The sequence below is a fragment of the Leptonotus elevatus genome, chromosome 13 (genome assembly GCF_054856555.1).
Source record: "Leptonotus elevatus isolate MCC_2025b chromosome 13, RoL_Lele_1.0, whole genome shotgun sequence".
Taxonomy (NCBI): Eukaryota; Metazoa; Chordata; class Actinopteri; order Syngnathiformes; family Syngnathidae; genus Leptonotus; species Leptonotus elevatus.
The window spans coordinates 2529391-2556968 of NC_141251.1; the positions used below are offsets into that span (position 1 = coordinate 2529391).

Below are 27578 nucleotides of genomic sequence, written 5' to 3' on the forward strand. Positions count from 1 at the left end.
ACCACTTTAGTGGCAGACGCTTGATGATGTGGGGAAAAAGCTGCCGAGGAATTTAGGATTTAGGACCGAATGGCGTGTGTGTGTGAGAGTTCATTTGTGTGAGAGAGAGTGTGTGTATGACAGCACGTGCTTAAATGTGTGAGTGTATGCAAGGTGAGAGTGTTCATGGGAGCATATGTGTGTGAGAGTGAGTATGTGAGTATGTGATGGAGGGAGAGAGTGAACGCATGTGAAAGTAAATGTGTGAGTGAATGTGAGAGAGGGAGAGTTTGAGTGTGTGTGTGAGTGAGAGCGTGTGAACATGAGAGAAACAGTGTGTGAGCATGAGTGCAAATGAGAGCAGTTGGCTTTGTGAGTGAAGGAGAGCCAGTGTGCGCGTGTTTGTGTGTGTAAAAGTTGTGTGTGAAAGTTGTGCGAGCAAGAGTGTGTGAGTTATGTAAATGTATGAGAGTGAATAAGTGTGAGTGAGAGTGTTTGTATGTATATGTATGTGACAGAGTGTGATTGTAAAAAATTGAGAGGCAGACTGGGAGAAAGTAAGAATGTATTTGAAGGAATGTGTGAGTGAGAATGCGGGAGAGTGCCAGTAAGATTGTGTGTGTGAAAGTTGTGTGAGTAAGAGAGTGTGAGTTATGTAAAAGTGTTCCTGAGAAAATTTTTAAGTGAGAATATGAGAGAGTGAGAAAGTTTGTATGTGGTAATATGAGCAAGTATGTGAGTATATTAATGTGTGAGTGAGAATGTGGAAATGTTAGAGAGAAAGTTGGCATGAGAGTTAGAGTGTGTGAGTTAATGTGAGAGTGTACGTGTGAGAATATGTTTCTCCATGGGAGTGTGATTATGTGAGAGCGTGTGGAAGTGAATGAGGGACATACTTTGTGTGTGTGTGTGTGTGTGCAGTTGAATCTGTAAGGCAGCAGTGAAGACGGACGGTCGTTGCAAGTCGTCTTCTTAATGTTTATCAAAAGGTCTTCATCAGCTCCCTTGCGAGGCCCATAAAGCGACGGCGGCGTAAACATTCCATAAAGAGTGTCATCATATTTCGCCCGTTACGGCGTCGCCGAGGCAATACGTTAAGAATACGAGCTGTTGTGCGCCGACACTTTTGAGGCGGCTGTCCTTTATCAGCCATTTTGTCTTCTCGGGTGACTCGTGCGCACTTTCAAGGGAAACGACGGCGAACATCAAGTTTGCTAAATGAATGTAAATATTCTGCATTACGACTACCGAGTCTCTTGGGTGACGTCAATTGTTTATCTTCATTTATAGCAGTCTTATGTGGTTCGTTTTTGCCTGTTGAATTGAAGGGAAATGTCTTCAACTGTTCGAGCCCACAAAAAAAATTTTTTTTAAAAACACAATTTGTGATTTTTTTTTTACAAGAAAATAGAACTCTATGTACAGTATTGTTCTTATAAAAACATAAAAATAGTAATAACATAACAGCTTGTGCATCATGAGTTCATGCATTTTTAACAGTGATGTTTATGTTTAAAAATGAACTTGTTTTAATTACAAATAAAATAAACACAAACTTTTACAACTTTTTTTAAATTAAAAATTGTCTGGAATTAACTTTGTTTTATTAAAAAAAAACAAATCATTCTATACTTCACTTAAATAATTTTTTTAAGAATAAAATATAAAATTAAATTAAAAAAAATAATAATTTTTTACTTTAACTTAAATGTTTTATATTTAATTTTTTTAACTGTCTGGAATTAACTTTGTTTTATTTAAAAAAAAAAGTATTCATTCTACACTTTCCTTAACATAAATACATTTAAGAAATATATATATATTTTTTAAATAAACTTTTTTGACTTAAATGTTTTTATGTTTTTTAAATGTCTGGAATTAACTTTGTTTTATAAACATTAAAGTAGTCATTCTAGACTTCACTTAACATAAATACATTTTGTTAATAAAATATAAATTAATTTTGTACAATGTTTATAACTGTCACGATTTTGAAGCTAGATAACACTTTATCAACAGCAGCATATGCAACGTACCTTCATGTTTTCGTAAAAAAAAAAAATAGTGACGGATTTCCATCTTAAAAAACGCAAATCTCTCTCCTTCCTCCATTGTTGTTTATGCGGTATGGTATGGACACGTGTGTTGTCTGTCTACATGCTAAATAAATGTGACATACATGACGTGAATGTGACGTTGTGAAGTCCCACAATGCCTCACTTCAAACTGTAAATACTTATATGCTACATAGCATGTTACCTCCTTGGCCACCAGGGGGCAGTATTAAGACAGCCATACACAACAAATGAAGAAGAGTATTCGAATAGCAAAGTGGCTTTAGTCACCACAATGTTCATCAAGTATACAACAAATGCTGTCATGACTGGCAGCACCCGATCGCCAAGTGCAGATGCTAAAACTCGCTTTTGTGCTCGTCCGCTTCCTCCCACCGCTCCGTCCTTAATCTCTCGTCCCGCACCCGCTCCCTCTTCTCGCTTTCGCCGCCTAATCCGCTCCACAGCCGTGAAAACTCTCCATGAGGGGCAGATGACCCGTTCTAATGGGACTAGTGCAGCACGCACACACACGCACACGCACGCACGCGCTCACACACACACACTCATTTTTCATGACTTAATATAATATAATACAATACTGGACTACAGGATTTGAATTTTATGTAGCATGTAGTTAGCTTCATTAGCTTAGCTGGCTAATAACATGGCCTCACTTTTTGATGATATTGCTTACTTTAGATCAGAAGAAGTTGTTCCGGATTCAAATTGATAATGCATAACTTTATATGCAGTCTACATTTGTCTCGGTTTGTTTTTAGTGGATTAAATCAAAAATACCTTTAATTCTCTCAGGATTAAAAATTATTCCCAAATACATGTTTATTTTGTAGAGAAGTATTCACTCATTCACTTTGGGGGGAGAAAAACGTAAATTTTTGAAAGCTTTGTTTTTTCGTGTAACTTAAAAAAAAAAAAAATCTGTTTTACTGAATATTTTTTTCTGTCTTTCTGAATAATTTATTCAGTTTATTATAAAAATCGGGAAAACAAAATATTAAGAAAAACGGACAAAAATCAATAAAACTGTATTTTTTTAAATACACAAAAGAACAAATATCTAAAAAAAATTATTACGTTTTGTATGTCATTAAAAAAACTGAAAAAAACAAAAAACTGAAAAACTACTCAAAATTAGAAATACAACAGAAAATTACAAAAAAAATACTTTAGAAAAACAAAACTTCCCCAAAAAAATAGGAGGAACAGGAGAAAACAGGATTTTTTTCCCCAAGTGAATATAATTCGCTTCTGTATTTGCTGCTACTGAGCGACAGGCAGACTTGGGCCACATCGCTGCGGTAGTCCCGCGTCAACAGATGGCCTGACAGCTCCCCGGACGGGCCTGCGACATGGAAGCAAAATGGGGGTGATGCAAGCAGTCAAAAGAGGGGAGCCATGGGGAAGATGTGGGAGTGATAGCCGCCTCATAGGGGGGTTGACAGGGCGGGTGAGGGAGGGAGGGAGGGAGGGAGGAGACATATGCCTAAGCGAGATCACTTACACAAACACGAGAGAGGTGCGCAACCCGGAGGAGGCTTCAAAATTTGCCGCCATGATCCAGTCACGACAAAATTCTCATTTCCGCCGAGTCCTATTTGGTTCATTTAAATTTGGCAACAAACAAAATCTCTAGAAGGCATTTATCTTTGAAGGACCTCTTCAAATGGCCAACATTACTCTAAAATGGTCGCCTCAAAGCAAAATGGCAGACTTCCCGTCTATTTCTGGGAACAACTTTTTGACAAAATCATCCTAGAGATTTTGTCCAATTCAAGTACACTAGAACTAAGTGCAACAATAAGTGATCAAAAATGTGGAGTTTCGGTGATTGCGTGTTGGTGTAGCAGGATGACGAAGTTTGAAGCTCCGCCTTAAAGCACAGAATTCCAGGTCATGTTTTTGAAAAGTCAGCTCCCAAAACCTGTTCGACATATCAACACGAGATTTGGTAGACATGTCTATCACGAGGGGACCCACAAAAAAAAAGTCTTAAGAGGCCATGCCCAAAAAGACACAGGAAGTCAGCCATTTTGGTTTGAAGCCACCATTTTAGGATATCTATGGCCATTTGCTACAAAGACAAACTCACAACGACCAAACTTTACGTCATGTTTTTTTTTTAATTCAGCCCCCAAAACCAGTTCAACGTAGCAACTTGAGATTTGGTAGACATGTCTATCATGTCGCGACCCACAAATAAGTCTCAAGAGGCCATGCCCAAAAAGACACAGGAAGTCAGCCATTTTGGGTTGAAGCCACCATTTTAGAACTGTATTATTTGGCCATTTCCTCATCTTAGCAATTTTGTCTTGATTGCTACCAAATCTGAACCGGGTACACTAGAACTAATTGTGACAATAAGTGATTCAAAAGTTTCGAGTTTTGATGAGTGTCTATCGGTGTAGCATGGTGAAAAAGTTTAAAGCCCCGCCTTAAAGCGCAAAATTTGAGGTCTTGTTTTTGGAAATTCAGCCCCCAAAACCAGTTCAACGTAGCAACTTTGAGATTTGGTAGCCGTGTCTAACGCGAGTGGACCCACAAAAAAAGTCACAAGAAGCCATACCTGGAAAAAAGACAGGAAGTCTGCCACTTTGGTTTTGAAGCAATCATTTATCGGATTCGTTCATAAAAATAACAATAAACTACAGACTTAATCGGATCGCAAGCAAATTTCAACCAAACCAGATTGGCAATGCTAAATGAAATTGTGAAAATGTGAATTTTGCTCCACGTGTGTCATTTCTCGCACGGCAGCAAAGTTTGATGACGAGCCATAAAACGGCACGGAGGACCCGAGATGCACAAGTTGCAGCAGCAGCAGCAGCTCCTTCTCCGTCTGCGCCCAAAAGACCTCAACAATGAGGCGAACATGTCACAGCCTGAGCCCAAACACAGGAATGGAGAGCGGACAAGGGTGGTGGGGGTGGGGTGGGGGGGTGGGGGGCAACCGGGGAGGGACACATTAACAAGCTATAATCTCAACTGCCTTATCCATAATGCATTGTGTGGGCCAATTTACATGGTGCTGTTCCCTCTGGGGGAAAGAAGATCATCCATCACGCTACTTTATTAGCTCCCTCGCACTCTCTCACTCACTCACACACACACTGCGGCTTATTTATCTCTCCCCGTCCCTCTGTTTTGCCACCGCCGATGCTTCAAACCGCTGCTGCCTCGATAAAACATCTCCGAGGCCAGTCGGGCAGACGGAAACTGGCAGGGCGGTGGCCTTTTTTTTTTTTTTCCTTCTTAAATGATGACAACATTGTTGTAAAATGTGCTGCACGTCCGCGGCCAGTTTGGGTCAGTCTGGTGTTACTTTGCATTTTGTCACTCCTTTACATTGATGTATTCGATAGTTTTGGGGGTTTTAATTCATACTTGCATGAATTAGTTTGAAGATTTAAAGTAGTACAGTAAAGCAGTACTGAAACACTTCGAGTATATTTGTCATTTTTTGCAACAAGAATGCATTCTTGTAAAAGTAATCTTTGTTGTAAATGGTTCATATATTTAGTGTTGGAGAAAATTTAGAGTAAAAAAAAAAAAGGTGTGCATTCATATGCACATTATTTTGCATTTTGTCATTAAATTCCATTGATTTAAAACCCGTTTTGGGACACAATTAAGCATTTAGAATTCAAATCTTTGTCATTGCAAAGTGTGATGTATTATAATATAATATTCAATATGATGTCATTATAAATGATATCATAAATATACATTGAAATCAAGTATTAATTGAATAAATTATAGTATTAAATAGACTTAGTTGACAAAAACAAACATTTGGATTGTTATTCTATTGATCAGTATAACATTTCTATACATTTTTTGTAATTAATAAATGTTCATATTTAACAAATTATAGTAAAATGTTTGTGAGGTTAAAAACGAAATCATGGTATTAGTTAAGGCTGCTTGATGATGAAGAAAAATATTAATCACGATTAGTTTTGTAATAATTGAAATCACGATTAGGATGATCATTTTTTTGGTACAAAACAAGAAAACGTTTAAATGTAAAAAAATATTAAGACAAATTAAATTCCTTTTGGATTAAATAAAATGTATTAAATTTGTTATTTAAAAAAAAGATGCAAATGTATAATTTTAAACAAAAAAAAATAGTATTCATATTTTTTTTATGATTATGCTGATTTTGTAATTGCGGAGTTTAATAATTGGAATTGTTATTGAATTTTGATTAATTGTACAGCCCTAGTGTTAGTTACTCTTTATAATTCGTATCCATGAAATTCTTAACATGTGTCATTTTTGTTTGACTTTTTTTCACCCTTAAAAGTGTCTCTATGTATTAAATTGAGTTTCATTTGTTTTGGAATGATACACTATAATAATCACTGGTCGCCAGCCAATCGCTAAAGACAAACAGTGGACTGGTCGCTGGTTAATTACAGGGCCCATAGACAAATGATGGGATTAGTTTTGAGTAAAAAGTTGAGTAGTTTTTGTTATACATGAATTTTGTGTGTTTACACTGCACTAACATGTGTTTAGTATTTAGCAAACACTTGTAGTATATTACAATGATGCTTTTTAATTTTCTTGTAAAATTCATGCTCGTTTGTGTGATTTTAGTTGAAATGTAGACGATATTTCAGGGCTGTTTTAATTCGAAACATATTAAATCAGAGCCTGACGACTGCGCCATAAAAAAATGCTTGTTTACTATTTGGGAGTCATTTAATTTGTCCGAGTTTACAGCGCGGAGGCAAGTCTAGTTAAATTTGATTGTGCCACACTTTTTGAATAATTGATACTCAGACAGCTGGAGCGGAGATTACGACTCAAAATCCCGCTCCTTCAGAAATGTTTAAATTTTTGATGGTTTATCCTGACGCAAGCTGTTGTAGTCGAGCGTAATGATGCTAATTTAGTCGCCCATCATTTCTTGGTGATTTGTTTTGTTTCCTAATGACTTCTTCAGACGTTTACGAAAACGCCAATTAAAACAGGCAAGTTTGCGGCAAAAAGACAAAACAATTTGCTGTGCGGCGGGAAAAAAAAATGACAGCCGAGATCATTTTCGGATGACAGGAGCAGTTTATGTGCAGTGTGTGTTTGTCCTCCATGAACACACACTTAAAAGTCCACCATGTGTCACACAAATTAATTGTCCGGACACACATGCACACACAAAATGAGCTCATGACAGCTTTTTTTTTTCTCATGTTGATCTTCCTTATGTCAAGAGTTATGTTCCCAAATGTATAGAGACGAGAATATGCACACACACACACACACACACACACACACACACACACACACACACACACAGTGTAATAAGAGAAAATGAGCTGATGCTAACATGCTAGTGCCAGCTAAAATGTTAGCGCAAATAAAAATGCTCACACACACAAATAGGCTAAAGGAAAACTAACTGATGCTAACATAGTAGCATTTTAGCCAGACAAATGTCCCCACTATAAAGGCAGAATGTTAAAAGTTGAACATAATTGACAACATAAAAACATTGATATAAAACCAAGAACACACTCACGTTAACATTTTTCTCATGAAAGGAAAAGACAGTAACACACACATTAGCATTTTTATTGACAAATATCCCTTCACTTAGGGTAGAGCGTAAAGGATTTTACCCACAAATATTGAAATATTGAAAGAAAAAATGTATACACACACACAGATAGCCTACAATTATGTTAACTGGGCTCCATTTGCATTTTTTCATTCATTTAAAAGAAAATCTGAAACATCTCCTCAGTAAAGATGGACTGTCACGTGTGTGTATATTGATAGAAAAACAAGAACGCACACATAAACTAACACAGGGTAGTTTAATGGGGAATATGAGCTCATGCTAGCATCTTTATGCTAGCATTTTATCTGGCCAAAAATGTCCCCGCAAATACAAATGTCCTCCAATGTAAAGGTGAGATGTACGCGTTACACACACAGTAAAAGTCATTGTAATTGCAATGGTTTGGTCTCTGCGCAGCGTTTAGTATCGCAAATAAGTAATAATTTGCTAATGGTAACATTATGTTGAGTCGGTTTCAGGGCAATTAAAGTGAGTGATATTTACATATGCCTAATGAATCACCGGCCGCGGCAGTTGAGGCCCTCGTGAATATTCATGCAGGCATTTCTCTCCCCTCCTCCTCGCCACCCCGCCGCCGTTTATAAACTGAATTATGGCTGATTTGCCCTTTTCAAAAGAGCAACATGGCCGCGTCGCCCGCAAGGAGGCGGCCGAACAATAACGTCTGATGATAAACATGTTTTAGTGGGCGCGAGACGGGCAAATCTGGGGCCCGTTTACAGCCGGGCCCGTAATGAGCGTCAATAAAGTCAACTTGCGGTTGTGTCGCGTACGCGCACGCGCGCACGCGCGCAACTGTGCGTTCCTTTCACCTGTCAGGTGCGGCATCAACGGGCGGCATCGAGCGAACATTCGCGTTTAGCGCGTTTGTTATGCTAATGTGGTCGCGCAGCAGGTGTGTCGTCTTGAAAATTACACACTCGCTGGAAAAAAAAAAAAGAAGAAGCAGACTGGTTGCCGGTCAATCAAGGCTCAGAATGAGGAGTTTCACATCGCTGTTTGCGACGCTAAATTAGCATTTTGCGCCTCATCAAAACACGTTGAATAGCAAAACTACGCCGCACCAGCTCGCTAGCTAGCTGGCTAGCAGTGAGCTTTGGCTGGCTACTATTTTAACTTAACACGTTGCGGGGTCGCTTCGAAATCAGTAATCATCAACTCTGTGGCAGCGAATAAGCTACTCTTCTGAACATTTTTCAGGAAGGGCTGGCATGCTAATTGCTAAACTCGCCTACTACACACCATTTTATCGTGGAATACCAAAATGATGCTTGTGGAGAACTTTGATCTGCAAAATAGCAAGCAATATAATAAGTGTCTTCAACACTATGCTACACAGCTAACAGTGGCAAAATAACATTGGATCACATTTTTTAAATATCACTGCTGTAATGTTATTTGTCTGTTTTCACAATAGAGTTCTGAGTTTTGATTTTTGAGGTTTTCACAACTCATGTCAAGATTACAGTAGATTTTTACTTGTTGTTTGTTTTGCCAAAAGACCATAGAAAGAGTTCAGAAATGCTCATTTTAAACTGACCTTTTAATTTGTGTTTAAAATCCCCCCACTGAAAATGTTTCAGGACAAAACAAGTAAAATTGTTGAATAAAAACCATTTGGCTCCTCAAAATTAGAAAGTTGCTCCTCAAATGAAGTCATTGATCAGCAAAAAAAAAAAAAAAGTTATTTCGAGCTTTACTCAACTTTATTCATAAAGCACTTATAACGTGCAAAGATTGAGTTAAAATTTGTCTTACTATACATACAGTTAAAACAAATTACACAGTAAACACCATAAAACTTTAAAACAATGCTTAGTCTTTTGTGCTGACTCAAAGTCAAAAACCATAGAATAAAAATGTGTTTCAAAAACAATTTTTTGTCCTCAATCAAGCTGACATGCGCGATTAGGGAAGGTGGGAGGAAGCCGGCGAGAACACGCTAACGGAAATGAAAGCCGAGATCCGAACCCTCAACCTGAGCACTGTGAGGCACACTTGCTCGCCACTAGTGACACGTGCTGCACTTTTGTTGTGTTCGGGCTTGCTTGAAACCTCACGTGTATCTGCCGCCACCTGGTGCTTGTTGTTGGTTACTGACTCAAAAGGCTATTTGTAGAAAAAAAGTTTTGAAAATAACTTCTGCTTTTTAAACAAGTTCATGTAAAATACTTTATTTTAATTTAAAAAAAGCAATTTTTGACTTCATCTTATAAATTATTAAAACAAAAACATTGTTATATATTTTATTTTACTTGTTTATTTGTACAATAATGGTATAATAATCAGTGAAATTGTAACTAGGGGGGACACATATACGCTAGTGTAGCAGTGCATTTGTTTTTATCTGCTGCTACGATAATACGGTATGCTTACTCTCATATACCCTCATATGTGGGAAAGGAAAGCCACAGTCAGGTGCCAATGCACTTTTCAGCAATTTATTGACCGTCAAAAGAACAGTAAAATACATAAACATGATGAGCACACAATCATCCACGAGCTGCTGTCAGCCACAGCTCACGCACATACGAGACTGACATCACACCCCTCTCCAGCAGGCCCCGCCTCTTAAAGGCGACCAATATTGATTTTTATTTTTTCATTTTTTTAGGTTGATGCCAGTTCTGATATTTAGCAGAATAAAATTCTGGTAACTGATTGACTGGCCAATTAATTTTTAAAAATATATAAACCTAATCAATGGAATTACTTTTTTGGTCCGTTAATTTGTACAATATTAATGCAATATATTTCACAATCTTACTTAGTCTTTTAACATTAAAACAGAGAAAATTTTGCAAAAATCAAACACATATTTTTTTTTGGGGGGGGGGGCTTTTTGAATATTATTTTTGTCTTATGGGTAATTGTGTAAAAATAACAGGTGGAAAAAAATCGGACAAATTTAGCTGATTTTAAAATTGTCCGATTAATCGGTGGGGCCCCACTGTTTATTCCTCATGCTTTTCCCTCCTGTACACGAAGCTGACATATATGATGGAAGTTTCCGGCAGTTTGGGCAGTTGCAGGTCAGGGAAGGGCATGGTGCCATCGCTGTCGATATGCGTCTGCACCGTGTACACCTTGACGCCGGCGCCTCCGCCCCGCAGCACCGAACCGTGGATGACGCCCAGCCGGGCCTGCTCGTGGAACGCCGCCCCCAACTCCCGGCCCAGGAAGATGTCCTGCACCTGCGCCGCGGCCCGCCACCGCCACCTGTCGCCGTCAAAATGGAGGTCGTTGTCGCTCTCGGACTCCATCTTTGTTTGGGGCACGTGCGGGAAATCCATGACGCTCAGCCGCTCCAGGTGCTGCACCGCAAAGTGTCCCTCTAAAGGGGGCGCGCCACTCTCCTCGCGCCCGCCGGCGCCGCAGTCCATCAGGGTGAGGTGGAGCACCGCCGAGTTGTTGAGCAGGCGGGCGGTGTTCCAGGGCGACGTGTACCACACGGTCAGGCGCCGCATGTGGAACACGGGCGAGGAGTAGGGCGCCGCCGCGGGGCGCCGCAGGGTCGGCAGCGTGATGTCCCTGCAGCAGCAGGCGTCCAGTGACGCCTCGCTGCACGCGGGCGGCTCCTGGCTGCACGAGTAGTAGAAGAAGCTGTCGTGCGTCACGTACGCCAGGTGCATGTCCGAGCGCTGGGGCGCCACCGACACCCACAGCAGGATGCACAGGAGGGGCGCCGGAAGGCCCAGGGAGGCCATCGCTAATGGGGACGGCGTTCGGCGACCATCTTGACCGGTACTCGCGTTGCCTGAGACAAGATGAGGAAACAAAATGTCACCACAGGGAAGAATGTTATTAACACTGCAAGTCAAGGCAAATCAGATTCTTTCACGTCACGCTCGTTCCAGTCATGGCGACCAGTCCACTCACGTCCTGTCCAGTCATGGCGACCAGTCCATTCACGTCCTGTCCAGTCATGGCGACTAGTCCACTCATGTCCTGTCCTGTCCAGTCATGGCGACCAGTCTACTCACGTCCCATCTAGTCATGACGACCAGTCCACTCAACTGGATGACCAGTCTATTCACGTCCAGTCCTGTCATGGTGACCAGTCCATTCACGTCCTGTCCAGTCATGGCGACCAGTCCACTCACGTCCTGTCCAGTCATGGCGACCAGTCAATTCACGTCCTGTCCAGTCATGACGACCAGTCCACTCAACTGGATGACCAGTCTATCCACGTCCAGTCCAGTCATGGCGACCAGTCTGCTCACGTCTCGTCCAGTCACGGCGACCAGCCCACTCAACTGGATGACCAGTCTACTCACATTCTGTCCAATCATGGCGACCAGTCTACTCACCTCCTGTCTAGTCAGGGCGACCAGTCTGCTCACGTCCCGTCCAGTCATGGCGACCAGTCCACTCAACTGGACAACTATTTTTAATTATAATATTTTGCTACTTACGTATTCTTATTTGTTACAACTTTTTACAAAAAATGGAAGATCCACTCCCGTGTGCGATGTCATGTCCTCACTTCTCCTGGTAGCAACTTTTGTTGAAAGCAAGATTTTCTACCATGTCTCAAATTAATGACAACAGATGGCACAAGAAGTTGGAAAAAATGAAAGTGTATGACTAAGCTTTGAATTGCGTTCGCAGTGACAAGAACAGCTGCAGCAAGTATGCGGTGAACATGAAAAGATGTTCGCGTGGAAGGAGTCATGAAATACACGAAAGTCGGGACGGATCAGTTGGACCAGAGCAAGCACGCTGTTCTGACTCACGATGCCGATTAATCCGCACGGCTTCATTCATCTCAGGGGGCGGCCATTTTGTCCTGTTTACTGAAAATGAGGTAAGTGTGCCCTCGGGCTCGCTATGCAAATGTCACGGCTCACCTGTTTTGGTCATGTGACGTCCACAATGTGACACTTTGACGTCAATTTCAGTTGGCGGCGGAGGGCGCTAAAAGGTCGCACCCTGATATGGACCATTTCGTATTCCACCAACGCAATATTAATCAAATTGCCCTGCTTTGACAAGAGGCACATAATATTGCAAATACTTTTAACTCATTTACTGCCAAAAATGTATAAAAACGTTCTATTTTAAATATTGCCATGCTCCCAAAGACGTATTTATATGTGTTTTTTTATTTTGTTTTGTTTTATGCGAGAGCATACAGACGGCTTTGATGCAGCCTCTGACCAGAGGAGGTCGCTAAAGCAATGCAGGTTATTACAAAAAAACGGCCAGCAGGTGGCAGCAGAGTATAAGAGATCAACCCAAAAAAAACATTCCATTTTGAAAAAAAAAAATCCCGTGCAGGAACAGTAGCAAACCATTTAAGTTTAATGGAGGCAGGTTGCTGCTTTTGAATTTGGATTCCCATTTTTTTAAAGTACTTTTCAACCCTATATATATACCCCCCCCCCCGAGTGCATTCTAAAAAAGAGGTCGTGATCAACTACTACTCAAATGGTAGCACGTGCGTCCGCCTGTTTTTGTGTGTGATGTGTCAAGGTTTCCATCTACGAACAAATCCAATAAATTACTTTGCCATGACCTCAGTCAGGCTGATTTGAAGAAGACAAAAAAAAAAACAATTCTCCTCAATTTGTGATGAGCCTGAGTGCGAGCGTTCCTAATGTTTTGACTGACATTGTAACTATATAGCGCATGTGTTTTCCACTAATTCGGGTTTTGTCTCGTGGATTCTTAGCACATGAGCGCGTCCCTCGGTCATTGGTTGCCAACGACTGAGCCGATCCGGAGACATCTGGACTCAATCAGGCCCTCCGCCACTGACTGTACGCCGTCTCGGCTCCGAGCAGACGGCAGGCAGAAAAACGTGCGTCAACACCTGCTGACCTCATCAAAATGTGAAATATTCGGATGCTGCAATTTGCTTCTCAGCACGAAAAAGTGTGGCGAGGCCGTTCGCAATAACGTTTAGTCCGAGTTCATTCCCAAAAAATGATTTACACTTTTGTTATCAAATATTTCATTTTAACTGCAGCATGGTGGACAATTTTGGTGGTGTCTACATTTTTTTTAAGCATTTTATTCTTTGAATAACTTTTTATATAAAAATATGCCAGAACATTTTTAGATTTAAGGCAAAATGTGAGACTTTTGGCAAATTATATACACATCACACACATAATTGGGTTTTGTACAAAAAAGTAACTAAAATATGTTGACTTGTGCGGAAAACTTGTTTTATGTTTTAGAGTAAAGATTATATAAAGAATTTGCATGCTATGGTGTTTTACAGCAATATACTAATATACATACATATATATTTTGTTGCAAAAATATATCATTTTGAAAACTGCAAGCTCATTTATTTGTTGCATTTAAAATATATATTATTAAAAATAGATTAGTTGTGTGATTTTGCATGACACATCCCTAACTATTGTTTTTAGTGCAATATACATATTTGTTAAAAAAAACAGTTTTGTGGCAAAAATGCAGAATTTTGACAACTTTTTTTTTTGTCAAATGGGAGTTTTTAGTGCATAATTTTTTTTAAATGGAGTTGGGGTTAGCAATTGCAGAGTGGCAAAAACACCATAGTTAGTAGAAAACCTTTTATTTACTTAATTTTGTAATTCAGTTTTTTTTTCTTGAAATAATAAAAAAAAATATCTGGCATAGATGAGTTACTGTATATTCATTTGAATCACAGGTTGTACTTGTACAAAATTTTCCTTTTGGTTTATTTTTATGGCGTTTTTAAGCAATATTTCCACAAGGTTTGTGGATTAACAGCGAATACTGTTTTGTTTACATTTCGTTTTCTAGAGTGTACACTGTAGTAGCAAGTACTCTTCTGCTTGTCACCCCACATTGAACCAGTAGACGTTAAGGATAATTACAGCTGGCTCTAGACTGCGTTCTGGGGGGAACTCCAGTTCAGAGTCTTTGTAAAAAAAAGATTAAATTTCCTGCTTTGGCTGCTTTGCCGCATCCATTTTGGCAAAAGCGCGCAGGCACACTTGACCGCTGCATTCCATCTTTGGCTTTAAATGAACTCGAACCAGAACACGATGTCTTCTCGAAAATCCACTTCCCCGTGTCCTCTTTACACTTAACATTCTGTCGTCTGCGGAACGTGTCTTCCCTTGGACTTTAAAGCGCTTTTTTGGGACTCGGCTGATGTTATGGTTGTCGATGTTGACGTTGCTTGTTGCCATCGCTCACGATGAAACAAATTATACAGCCTGCAACATGTTGCCGTCTAAATACAGTTTGTGTGGTTGTAAACGAAATCCAGCAGCGCAGTGGTGTCTTTTTATATCTGTAAATCTACACTCCCCTGCAAAAACATTGGAACAGCGAGGCCAATTCTTTTATTTTGGCAGCTGAGCTTGACATGCAAACATGAATGTGGTGAGCATGGTTGTAACATTCAAAATGGCGGCACTGTATTTTTGTTTGGATCTTCTCTCAGCGTCACAATTGCTTGCTCTCGGGTTTTCATGTCGGTTGCATCTCTCGAAAAATTCAAAAAGTGACACCGAGCGTAGGTTAATCAATGGAGAGTATTGACAATTCTCAACATCCGGGTATTTTCTGATACTTCCCTCAATGCAACGCAATGCAAATGTTTCCTTTAAACAGTGAAAACAAACGCTCACACCTATCGGCTATCTGTAAATGATCCTGCTATTATTTTTGTATTGCAGAATTGCTTTGTTTTATTGTGCTATGATAATATAGTTGATGCTTTATTTTGAAGGATACAGGAAAAGCTCGCACAAACCGGTAGGAAGTGACGTAAGTAACCAACGTACCGCCTTTTGTTGCGTTGTCTTCCAAGTCCAGAGAAAGTTGTTTAAGTAATTCACTGAACAATTGTTTAGCACATGGTTGAGAAAGGAACGAGGTTCGTATTACTCATGTTTATTGTTTAACTAATGCTGCTATATTTCACGTTGATTGTGTGATTTACTGCAAAGTAACACGTTACCGTTTTCATCCACTAGAGTGTGCTAACGCACCTTGGTAAATATTTAGCAACGCTATTGCTCAAGATTTTGTATTGTTTACTATGAATCTATATTTCTATATGGTTTATTTTTGTTTTAAGGTATTTACAAAGGCAAAGGGCAAGGAAAAAAAAAAAGATGTACAATGTCAATTGCATTCAAGGAGATTGTTAACGGAAGGCAGTAAAGCGTAATAATTTAAGGCAATTCATTTATAGTATTATGGCTTAAATAAGTTAAAAGGATACACCAAACATACCGTTTGAGTTATTAATGGCATTTTATTTTTATTATTGTATTTTAGCTCTTCCAGTGTGTTCACACAAAGGAAGCTTTAATAAATGTTATGAGCCATCAGTTGGAGAGACCACTTTTATTTCAACCGAGGATGCTACATTATCTGTTATCAGGACTGACAATCGTACGTGGTAAACATGTTTAATATTTACCATCGAAAATCATTTTGTGTGGTCAACAGTGACATCAAGTTGAACCAAGTCACTTAGCTTTTTCTACTACTTTCTTCTTCTCTGTATCTTCTGGTAGTCTGGATGTCCTGTGGCACTACGCTGCCTCTCGCAGGTCAGTCTTGGTACTTTGGCACGCCAAGTATCATTTTTGTTTCGTGTGCTGTTAGTCATTTTGAGTACACCACTCAGAATCAGAACAGTAAGCACACTTGCCAATTTTTTACTTCGACGTGTGTGGTCTCTCATATATATATATATATAGATAGATAGATAGATATATTTAAAGTGGTTTAAGAGTTTTAAATCTCATCTTATATTCATGTTTTCATGTCAAAACCTAATATTTTCCGTGTTTAGCAGGAATTTTAAAAAGGAATGAAACTAAATATTCCTCTGAGCTTTCTAGAATGGCAATGGCGGTCCCACATCAGGTTGTCCACCCTTACTGTGCAGGATCACATCACACTTCCACAGGCATGAGCGAATGCACACAGGAGGTGATTCTTCATATTTGAGGAGATTCGACATCAACACGGCATCTGTTTACGTCAATGAGAGCTCACACGCGGAACATGTTTACCATTTTGATTTTTCTGCCGCCTCTCTGGCCACAAGACCAGATACAAGACTTGCATCTGGATTTTGCCTCTGCAAAGCCCATGCTGCTCCAGAATCCCGTTAACGGGTCTGAGCAGCGGGTGTTATGTAAAGTCTACTGTATGTTTACTGGAATGAAAGAGACAAAAAGTGAAGCCAGCATCCACAGCAGCTGAATTGTTTCAATGTGACGAGTCTATCGGCATAAGAATATTACATAACACATAGAGGAATGCAGTGGCAAGTACACACACAGTATCACAGTTGCTTCTCCTTCCGCGCACACACTTAAAGCAAGCTACTTTAAAAATTCTTATGTAGTAGTATTTACATTGTCGCGTGTAAACTCACCGCCGAAGAGCTGCTGTGTGACTGCGTCGGGGTGCGAGGCAGCACAGGGGAAGAAAAGATCACATGTTGGCTTGACGTCAGGATGTGGGAAGTTTCCCGCAAAAGGAAGCTGGAGTATGCGCTGCTGCTGCGCTCACCAATTCATTAGGCACACCCAGATGTACTTCTTGCACTTTTTGGGATCGGTGTGAATGCATCGTCCTGCAAGGATTTGATTGCTTTTATAGTGATATGAAAAGTTTGCTCGTCCTGATACGCAACACATTTGTTTGTTTGTTTTTGCTCCTGTTTTTCACGAGTTGAACTCAAAAGATTTATGGATAATGCACTCCAATATTGGTCACAAATCTGTCAAAAATCTTTGGTGAGTGAGCACTTTTCCGCCTCATAGGTGTGACACATCAAGATGATGATTATACAAGCGTGAATATTGCACATGCATGCCTTTAGGCTGCCCACAATAAAGGGCCACTTGTGTGCGCTTTGACTGTATTGAGTGGCTGGTGGTGGTTCACAAAACTAGACATTATCTGGTGTGACAGCCATTTGCTTCAAGCACAGATTTTTTTTCTTTTTTCTTTATTTATTTTCTTCATCTTGAGTGGTCCAGGTGAGCGATTGAGAACTGATCCTCATGTGTAATGCTAACCTGGCAGCACACAGGGTGAAGCAAAATAGAATAAAATATGGCGCATAAAAAACATGAATTGTAAATGTTGAGAGCCATATGTAAATATTCACTATCTCTATGTATCTGCATGACAATGTGAATACGCTGCACTGCATGTTGTATTTTAGTTGTAACGTTTAGTTATACTTTAAATTATTATTTTTAAAAAAAATCAAGTGTCTAAAAATCAAAACCCTAATTTTAAGTTTCTTTCAATATTGTGTTTTTGTAATGTAATGAGACTTAATAATTGGCTATTTAATTGCAATGATTAAGCCTACATATTCTCATGATTCTATATGCTAAACAATGACAGCAACAAGCTAGTACATTCTATTTAAATACACAGGTGATTAAATTATTTTTTGTTATTAGTGTACTAACAGTAATAATAAAAATCGCAATTATTTTTGATTTTTTTTAAATGTACAGGTAATTATTTTTATATATTGTTAGAACAACCACTTAATAATCACAATGTTATAGTACTGGGTAGGCCAATATAAAATTGATATTGTACATTTATAATAAGTGTGTATTTTTGTTAAAAGTCTCCATGACATGATCATGTTACAATTTACAACAACAATAAATATTTCCTATTCAAATTGTATTTCTCAATTATAAAGTTATTTAAAAATCTTAAATAACTAATGCAATAAATGTAGGTTGAGTTGGTTTGACGACGTCTCGAATTTCTTTGACAGCAAACGATTAATTTGTAATGAATGGTCAACATTGTAATAAAGTCGTTTTATTACTGACTATGTTTATTCTGTACGCTGCTTATTTATGAGTTATTTTTGTTTATTAAAAAACACCCACACCCACACACACACACACACACAAGTCGCCACTTGATGACGTCACGCGGACGGTGCGCAACAAGGCGGATCCGACGTGGCTGTTGTGTGCGTGCAGCACTTCCATGACTTGATTGTTGTTAGCTTTAGCTTTAGCTTCGATAGCACAGACGTCTTCATTGGATCTCAGGTGGTTGGCGACAAACCTGTCATGGCGTGGACGTGTTTGAACCCTCTTCTCGTCATTTTCTTCATTCTGGGAATCGCATCGGCTCACGGTAAATCATTTAGCTAACTTGTCATTGCGATTGTTTGGAACGCGACTAATTCTCCGAATGGGGTGCGTACCTGTGACTATACAGGTCATTAATAAATGGGAATTCTGGGACACGACTAATTCCTGGTTAACATCAGCCGGATATGTCTAATTGGAAATGGGTTAGCTACTGTAAATAACGTTCGTGTGTAGTCATTTAATAACAACAGTAGAGTTAATTTTATTGAAATTGTGCGTCAGTGAATCAGTTTGTGGGCGTTGGCGCATTTTCGTTCTGAAAATGTCATTAAGTGTCATAAATTGCATTACCGATCAACTTAACGTTATAATTACTACCACGCTGCAACTATAAATGGTTAATGGCTCGTCCTTTGTGCACAATTTGATCCTTGTAGACAATTAATAATAATGACGTGCCATTCTAAACAGCCAGCGCAATAATGGTAATAATGGTAATTCGTCCGGTGTTTTCCTGTGTCACATTGGTGGACCTTGAGTTTAAACACTTCACTTCCCCTTTGTGGTTTTCAGTGTTACTCAACCAAGACATTCAAATTCACAATACAGATGCAACACCGCAAATCTGTCTTCATCCAAACTCGCACCCTGCTGCAAAATATGATTTTAAAGTGTGATGATCATCTTAAACAGCAAATGGAACTTATTGTGTTGTAGCTGCCGTAGCACTTTTTTTGCCTGCTCAACACAATATCGTTTTGTTTTCGTTTTTTGTTCTGTCTTGCTGCCACCACGGAAGGGTGCTGGCAATTGCGAATTGACATAACAGGAAATGGAACTTTATGCACCATGGGAATGTGGTATGGACATTTATGTCCTGGCTGCTCAGCACAATATGGCAAACGCAAAAGAACCACACTGGAAAGGAGCGTTATTGAGAAGAGGCTCACCTCCCGGGGACAAGAGTTTGTCACCACGTTACTCCACCGCAGACCAGTGGATTGTGACAAGTGTAACCATAACCATGTGACAGGAAGCGGGACCGACTACAACACAGGAACAGGTTTGAGCTGCTCAATACAATACGAGCAATTAATTGGATATCAATTACACATACGCTGAATTTGTATTAGCCGAGTAGATGCTTTAGGGTGTAACTGAAAGCATCATGGCTGATGGAAGCAAATTGCGCCTTTTCAAATGCAGCGTCGCTGTTCCTGAGTTCGGTCAACATTCAGTCTTACCATCCGGACGAAATACAGTTGAAAGCTTGCAACATTGAGAAGAATTATGACCTCATTCTGCTTTCCACAGGCGCTGATCAAACAAATCAAGGGTTCAGCTTTGTTTCGTCTTTTGGTGGCTAAAATTCAAAGATCTGAAGATGAACATGAAAACAATTGCAAAGACAAAAGCAGTCAATATTTAATATTTGAATATTCTGGACTCAAATGTTTTTCTGCTTTGAATCCCAAAGCTCCTTTTTTCAAGTCTGTGAGAGAACTCGTTCTCCTTGAGACCTCTCAGCCTTTTTTTTTTTTACACTGACGAGGGTTGGCTAATAATGCTTTGTAGGGGTGGGAATCTTTGAATGTCTCACGATTCGATTCCGATTTTTGGGCCTGTGATTCGATTCAGAATCGATTTTCGATTGAGAGCGATTTTTCCCCCCCCCAAGATGATTTGATTGACAATGATTTTTGCTTCAATCTATAGATGTGCAAGGAATTGTAATGATCAACTCCAGTCTGACTCGCTAACGCTAATTAGCTACTCGCATCTTTTATCACTCAAAAGAACGGCTCCCCACTGCAAAAAAAAAACAACTTTTATTGGAGTAACTTTATCGTGACTTTTTCCTTCTACTCTCTAATGTGGCTACAACTTAACAGTGTATTAGACCGCGTGGAACCGCACTCCCCCTCAGTGGCCAAATCGGGTACTACATGAACAGTGCTCCAAATAAAGGCACACACAGACAAAGGCAAGACATTATAAAATAAAATAAAAAGTTATTTACATCCATTTTGGGACATTTAAAATCGATTCTGAATCGTACTAAATGAGAATCGCGATTCTTATGAGAATCGATTTTTTGGGGCACACCCCTTTGTGACGGACGCTTTTACCTAAGACATCATTTAACTCCCCCCATTTTACAGCAAACAATTGATGACAAATTGAGCATGAACCAAGCAGTCGAATAAAACAAAAGAATGTGCCATTGTGAGTTATTTGTAGGACTCCAAAGAATGTTACTAAAAGAAGGAATGTGAGTGTCGTCTTACGCTGAGATAAATGTACTTTGTATTACAGTAAACCCGGCCTCAACTATTGGTGGCTGTTGCGGACCAATAACAAATTGTAAGAACACTTTTGCTATCAATTCAAATTCCCCTAAAGTTCAGCACGCTCAGTGAATTGTCATCTGGGGCTTTCCGAGGAAAACTGGGAAAAAGGGAGGCTGCTTTCTTTTTTGGGAAGTGTCTCGTTCCCACCGTCGACCCTCAGCCCGCTGTCCATGGAGCGCATTCCTCTTCCTGTTTCAGAAGTAGACGCCGCCTCGTCGCGACAAAGTGAAGCCACATCACTGACGTCTCGCACGCCGCCGGCGGTGTCACAGGAAGTGAAATTGAGCGCTGCGGTGGAACAGCTTCTTGCCGCGCTAACCGCATCAATGCGGTCTGTGCCCGCCCGGGGACTTGCCTCGTCATGTACACAACATGAAATCGCTCGCCTTGTTTTGTTAATGGGACATGGCGGTGTTGGTGTGTTTCAAAAAAAAAAAGAAACGACACCCTGTAAATATCCCAATTATCTTTGTCGCCGTTTGCAAGCACAAATCCTCGCTTTGTTGCGTTCGGTGTAAAAAGGTAGAAAGAGAAATGGCGATTAGGACCCAAGCTTCACTCACTTTTTTGGTCTGATGGTGAATTAAAGTCAGTTTGTAAAGTATCATGATTGCAAAGGTTGCAATTTGGGAAGAAAAGAAAGAAAAAAAAAAAGGTTTCATTTTGGTTAGTGTGTTGGCTTTATTGTTTATATGTCGATTTTATTTATTCATATGGTGTCTAGATACGTTTAGTACGTTTACATATTGTTTCACGAAACATGGATGTGAATTAATGCTGTAATGTGATTTGCGGCTTTACGGCACACTTTTTTGAGTTCTAGAATTTTGTGGAGTTGACGTACGAGTGAACATTTAATAGACTTCAACGTGTTTAAGAATGATAAATGATTAACAATTCTGGAAGTCGATTAGATAAATAAACTTTCTTTCACATTCATTCATGGTTTATTTGCCTTTATTTTATCCTAACCTATAAAACCAAAACATTTATGTACAATAATCGGATATTGTTTTTAGTGTCAGGCGATTCAATTTTTTTTATTGTAATTCATCACATGACTTCAATGGTTAACTTGCGATTAATCGCAAATTTTAGATCTGTTCTAAATGTACAATAGAATGTGCAGCAAAATTGTTTTTTTTTTAACAAAAGTAGAAAACAATGTTAAACTAATAGAAATATGGCGGCATATTTTAGTCATTGATACAGTCATTTTATAATAATTCATCAAATTGAACTAAAATGATAAAGGTGTACTATACTGTAAAAAAAAAAAAGTGTGATATTGATTGGTGTTGAGGTCAGTTTTTTGCCACTAGATGGCATAATTGTGTTCATAAGACATTGGTGACAGCTCCGTGCATTTTTCTTTTCATATTAAGAGCTATCTCATCTTTAACATGAAATTCTGCACATTATTTAAATTGTAAAACATTTAGAAATTTTGGGCATCTGCTGCGTTGCGACAAGAATTCCCACCAGTACAGACTTTCCAAATAAGGGGGGGGGGGTCATTAATCGTGCGTAAAAAAAAAAAAAGTGGCGCAAATTCGTCACCCATTTTGACGGCCCAAGTTTAAAGTAACGCAGACAAATGTTTTGCTTGATATGCGACATGACGTGCCGGCAACGCTTTTGCCGAGTTGCCCGAGTCAAGAGGAATGTGTCTTAAATGTCCTCAGTGGCGCCCCCAAGGGATGTGATTCTGCACTGCGGCAACCTGGTCAACAAGATTGAGTGGAGCTACGACGCCCCGCCGCCGGGACTGCGCTTCCGGGTGGACATCGGCAAGCTGTCCGACTCTCAGGGGTTCGTGTCGTCCGTCCTTTTGAGTCGGAAAAAGACGTTTGCCTTTTCAGCGTCCTGTAAAATGTTGCGCTGGCTTTTCCGCAGTGACATGCGTCCGCTGTGGGTGGACCCGCCCGACCTGGGGACGGATGTGTCCTTCCTGTCCAACCAGAGGGAGGACTACTTCCTGCAAGTGACGGCCGTCCTCGGGGACGAGGAGTCGGAGGGCCAACCCGCCGATGGCATTTCCTTCAGCTACTACATGGACTCGCCTGCCACTCGCAAATGTGAGATCATAAAAACGTCTCCTTGTTATGGTTTTCGTGTCAGCAAAAAGAGCGGCGGGTGACGATCACGCCTGCCGTCGTCACCGTAGCGAGCGCAGCCGAGACGAAAGCAAAAAGAAGCGCTTCCTGCGTCTGTTCAGGTGCTTTGGACCTCCCGCAGGTGACCATGTTGAGAGAGGACGATCACTTCGTCCTGATCCGCTTCCAGCATCCGTGGCTCGCGTACCGGCATGGACTTCGCTCCGCAGGCAAGCGCAAGCGACGACACGAGCGGCTCGACAAGCCGCTGCCCATCTTCAAGTATGACGTCATCATCGACAAGGTAGCGCTTCAGGGGGGGGGGGCAAACTGGGCGGTCCCAGAGGCATAGATTCAAAGTCTGACTAATAAATAACTCCCGTATATTTATCATTTAAAAAAGGAAGAAAAAAAAAGGTATCTCTTCAAGGAAGTCATTACAAATTCTTCATTTGCTTGTGATCTTAACTCATTCACTGCCATTGACGGCTATAAACGTCAACAATTCATTTGAACTATTTTTATTAGTTTAACTTTTTTTCCACACTCGTTAACAAGAGTATGAAAACCTAGATTTTTTTAATTGTACGTTTAGAACAGACATAAAATTTGTGGTTCATCGTGAGTTAATTAGTGAAGTCATGCGATTTAAAAATTGTAATCGCCTGTCGAACCTAATTTTTAATAATCTTTTTTTTTAAAGAATTTCTGGCAGTGAATGAGTTAACCTTTCACATTTCTACAGATATTTATTAATATTTTTTTATTTTCATGGGACAACACTGAAATGATCCAGACACAATAAAAAAAGTAGCCAATTGTATAACAGTGTAAATTGATTGTCCGCTCAAAATATCTCAAAATTCAGCATTACTAGCTAAACCCCTGGTAGCAAAAGTGAGAACACCCCTAAATGAAAATAGCTAATACTAATACTAATACTTCAACTATTTGCATTTTTTTTTTTTTTAAATTGTTTAAATTATTTTTTTCAGCATGTTTCCTGTTATTTGCTGGAAAACGCACACATTTGCGTTTGTTGTGCTCAAGTCAAAGCAACACGATTATTTATCACTTTGGCATCTTGGTGCCAAGGAACAATTGAAGCCAGTTGAGCTTTATTTCGATTAACGTTTTCCGCCATCTTGTGGTATCTGAAGGAAATTGCAGCACAATATAAATCTTTTGATAAAATGATACTTTTTAGTTTTCTCCCACTGTTAAACTTTGAATTTATGAGACTTTATTCTCATAAGATTCCCCCCCCCCCCCCAAAAAAAAGTCACTCATAACATTAAAAACTTTTTTTCCTCAATTTTTTTCACCTAAAATATTTTCTGACATTTAATGATTGCCATGGTTGTTATATTGAACTTGCATCAGTATTACTTAGAAAAGAAATTCTCCCCGTCGTAATTGTTGTGAGTATCTGGCGCCCCCCAGTGGCCACATCTCCTTCCAACCTGCTTTGCTCGCGTGCAGGAGCAGTTTCACCACCTGAACTGCACGGAGGACGTGTGCGAGCGCAAGCTGGCCGTGGACGCCAGCCGGCAGGAGCACTGCGCCGCCATCAGGGGAGAGTTGGAGAGGATCAGCGTTCAGGGCACGCAGGATTACTGCGCTCGGCCCGTGCCGGGAACCAGTTGGGTGCATTCGAATCATCGCGTCGTAGCCGCTTGAGAGGACTTGAGGGAGATCAAGTGGTCGCTTTTGTTTTTGTGTTTTGATGCAGAACACGTTGTGCCGGCTGTGATGGTGTCACTGTTTGTCCTGTCCGTAATAGCCGGCATCCTCCTCATGATCTGCCGGAAAAAGACCCAAGCCTCGTCCGAGCTGCCAAAGTCTCTGGTGCGTGCTTTTCATGTTTGATGCCTTTTCATGACCTTTGACCCTCTTTATGCGCGCGCCTCGCAGCGCTTCGAGGGAGTCGTTGAGGAGACGCCCGCGACGACGCCCGTGACGACGTCCGACTCGTCCGCGCCGCTGATGGTGGTGGAGGAGGAGTCCGTGTCATCAAGCGGGTCGGAACCGTCCGACGGGCCGCAACCGTCCGACGGGGACGGCACGGGCGACGTGGAGGAGGGAGAGCGGCGGGCATACATGGGGGGCGAGCAAATGGACGCAGGCGAGGACACGGACGGCGAGGACAGTCACGTGTACGAGAGACGCCGCGTGGTCGTCAGCCTGTCGCAGGGCGAGGACGTTGAGGGCTATCGTGACTGAAGGTTGGACTCTTTCAAAAGCGCACTTTTTCATATTAGCACCTTAGTTAGCATAGCATCTATTATTAGCATGAATAGTTCAACGCTGCTGGAATCCTCGCAAAAAAAAGAAGCTGGCAATATTCGTGGGGGTTGGGATGATCCGAACGGTGACGCCAGTAGAGCGGTCAAAAATTAATCGATTCATCGACAAGTGAGCTATTTTAATAATCAAGTATTTTTTATTTATTTAAGTGTCCAAGATTTCTGATTTGTTGATTTCTGCTGTCGTTCATGAAAGAAGACTGTTCGATATTGACAGCACCCCCCATTTCATCGGGTCTCAAACTTGTTACCCCAAATACCATCTCATGTTATTGTACGTCTCTTGTGATGTTATGCATGCTTAAACATTAACACTGCGTTTGAATGTAGAAAAAAAAAACACAGTAATGGTTTGGTTAAAAAAAAAAAAAAATCTTCTTAAATGCAAATGTATTTGAGCTTGAAACGTAAATGATCCGTGCTTGTATTTAAAGCGCAACTACTAATTGTTTGCACTACTGCAGGAAGGCCGCATGCCACAATCCGGACAATCGCTAACTAAGAAATGACAAACCCGACTGTGAACCCGTAAAGGTAAATATCATTTCAAGCTCGTCTTACAACTTTGGCCTCTAAGTTATGCCACGCCTCTTAAAAATGACTACTTTCCCATTAGTTGTTTTGTTTTGTTTTTTAAATGTGATTCATTTGATTTTCGGGCTGCTCTGTTGTTGTCAGTTGAGCACTTAACTAGCCGCGAGCCAGCATTTAAAAGTTAGCGACTCCTCTGCTAATAATGTGGCGCCTTACAAAAAGTGTGGTGCATTTGGGCGCCATCTTGGTCAGTTGTTGAGTTGTGCGTAACGATTGGCGAGGAGGCGAGATGGTTCTGGAATTTCCCAAAAGATTTTGCGCTGCGTGTATGTCGCTCGTGGACACGTCGCCGTTCCAACAACTACACTGACCAATCAATAATCTGCGCGTCCAGCACAAGTCAGCGCAGCTCTGCTTACCTTTTGGATTCATGTTTCAGGCGTGACTCTTGAGCTTGCTCCTTAACCTGTTGGTCATTCAGTCACAAGGTACTACTGATTGATTGATTGATTGATTGATTGATTGATTGATTGATTGATTCCTCACCAGGATGCACAGAAAGCAGCAACACGAGCCACGATTTTGTGATTCTTGCTAACCTAAGAATTTGTTTTGCACTTGTGGGGCCTGAGGTGTGGCGCCTAACTTAAGCATTATCACACACACACACACCTGACTTGACTCTCGCTAGCTACTACGCTATTGGCTACGGCCGTCCACTTCCCTGTTGTGCCATTTAACGATGACATTTGCACTTAGACGGTGAGAATTGCTCTAAAAACAAATCGTAAAACCCTTTCCTCTTTTTTTGTTGCGGTTAGTGAAAGCCTACGGACAGTGACTTTTCGTAGGCCGTCCGTTTGCCTTATTAGGCAAACTCGATATAATTGGCAACATTGAGTTGCTGCTTTACTACTGTTGTGTAATTGAGAGCGAGCGAGTGTGTAACGTGTTCATCTGTTTTACTAATACACTTTTTTTTTTTTTTGCCTATCAGGCCTTCATTTTTTTTTTAAGTGCTTGTTGAACATCTTTATAAGATGTACCATGACACTTTGTGGATTTTGATGTTCTCATCATGTTTGTAGAATTGTATGGCAAAGCGAGTGGAACGCTTGGCGACGGTCTCTCTGCCTTTCCTGTCTTGTACCTTTTTTTTTATGTTGAATAAAATCTTCAATGTTGTTCTAAGACTTCACGTGTTGTGTCACAACTGAGCAACAAAAACACATTTTAACAGATTCAATTGAAATTCTCCGTCCGTCTATCAAAGTGAAAAGTACGTACAATTCATTATTATTACTTCATATTATTGCGCTTTATAAGGCTTTATTATTATGCTGTTACAGATCTTGATGGAAGATGTCAACTGTTGCTTGTAGTTTTGAAATTGCAAACGCCCACCATTCATTTTCCATTCTGTGTGAAGCCAATGTACAGTAATTAGCAATTAGCTTAGCATTCCGGGTCAGTTTTGTCTCGTGCAGGCTTGAGAAAACGAAAACATAGCAAAACAATCTTCATTCAAATTAAAATATTTTAAAATGAAATATAAATGACAAAATATGGTAA

General features: G+C 40.3%; 2 protein-coding genes and 1 long non-coding RNA gene across 6 annotated transcripts in view; 2 read left to right on the forward strand and 1 right to left on the reverse strand.

Annotated features, from left to right (window-relative positions):
* LOC147163459 (uncharacterized) overlaps window positions 1–18362 on the forward strand; it is a 73408-nt gene extending 55046 nt beyond the window's left edge. For all 4 annotated transcript variants that reach the window (XR_015096879.1, XR_015096876.1, XR_015096877.1 and 1 more), the window contains 2 exons: window positions 12256–12451; window positions 13319–18362. This is a non-coding gene — a long non-coding RNA (uncharacterized LOC147163459). The remainder of the gene's footprint in view (window positions 1–12255; window positions 12452–13318) is intronic.
* LOC147163461 (uncharacterized) lies at window positions 10072–17140 on the reverse strand. The gene is made up of 2 exons (XM_086093001.1): window positions 17012–17140; window positions 10072–11401 (listed from the first exon to the last, which is right to left on the reverse strand). Exon 2 carries the CDS (start codon window positions 11349–11351, stop codon window positions 10599–10601), a length of 753 nt encoding a protein of 250 aa, XP_085949127.1. The 5' UTR covers window positions 11352–11401; window positions 17012–17140; the 3' UTR covers window positions 10072–10598.
* A 179-nt stretch (window positions 18363–18541) lies between the features above and the next one.
* Window positions 18542–27199, forward strand: LOC147163462 (uncharacterized). The gene is made up of 7 exons (XM_086093797.1): window positions 18542–18762; window positions 22756–22882; window positions 22967–23148; window positions 23289–23470; window positions 24649–24808; window positions 24899–25014; window positions 25081–27199. Exons 1-7 carry the CDS (start codon window positions 18696–18698, stop codon window positions 25387–25389), a joined length of 1143 nt encoding a protein of 380 aa, XP_085949923.1. The 5' UTR covers window positions 18542–18695; the 3' UTR covers window positions 25390–27199.
* Window positions 27200–27578: the final 379 nt, after the last annotated feature.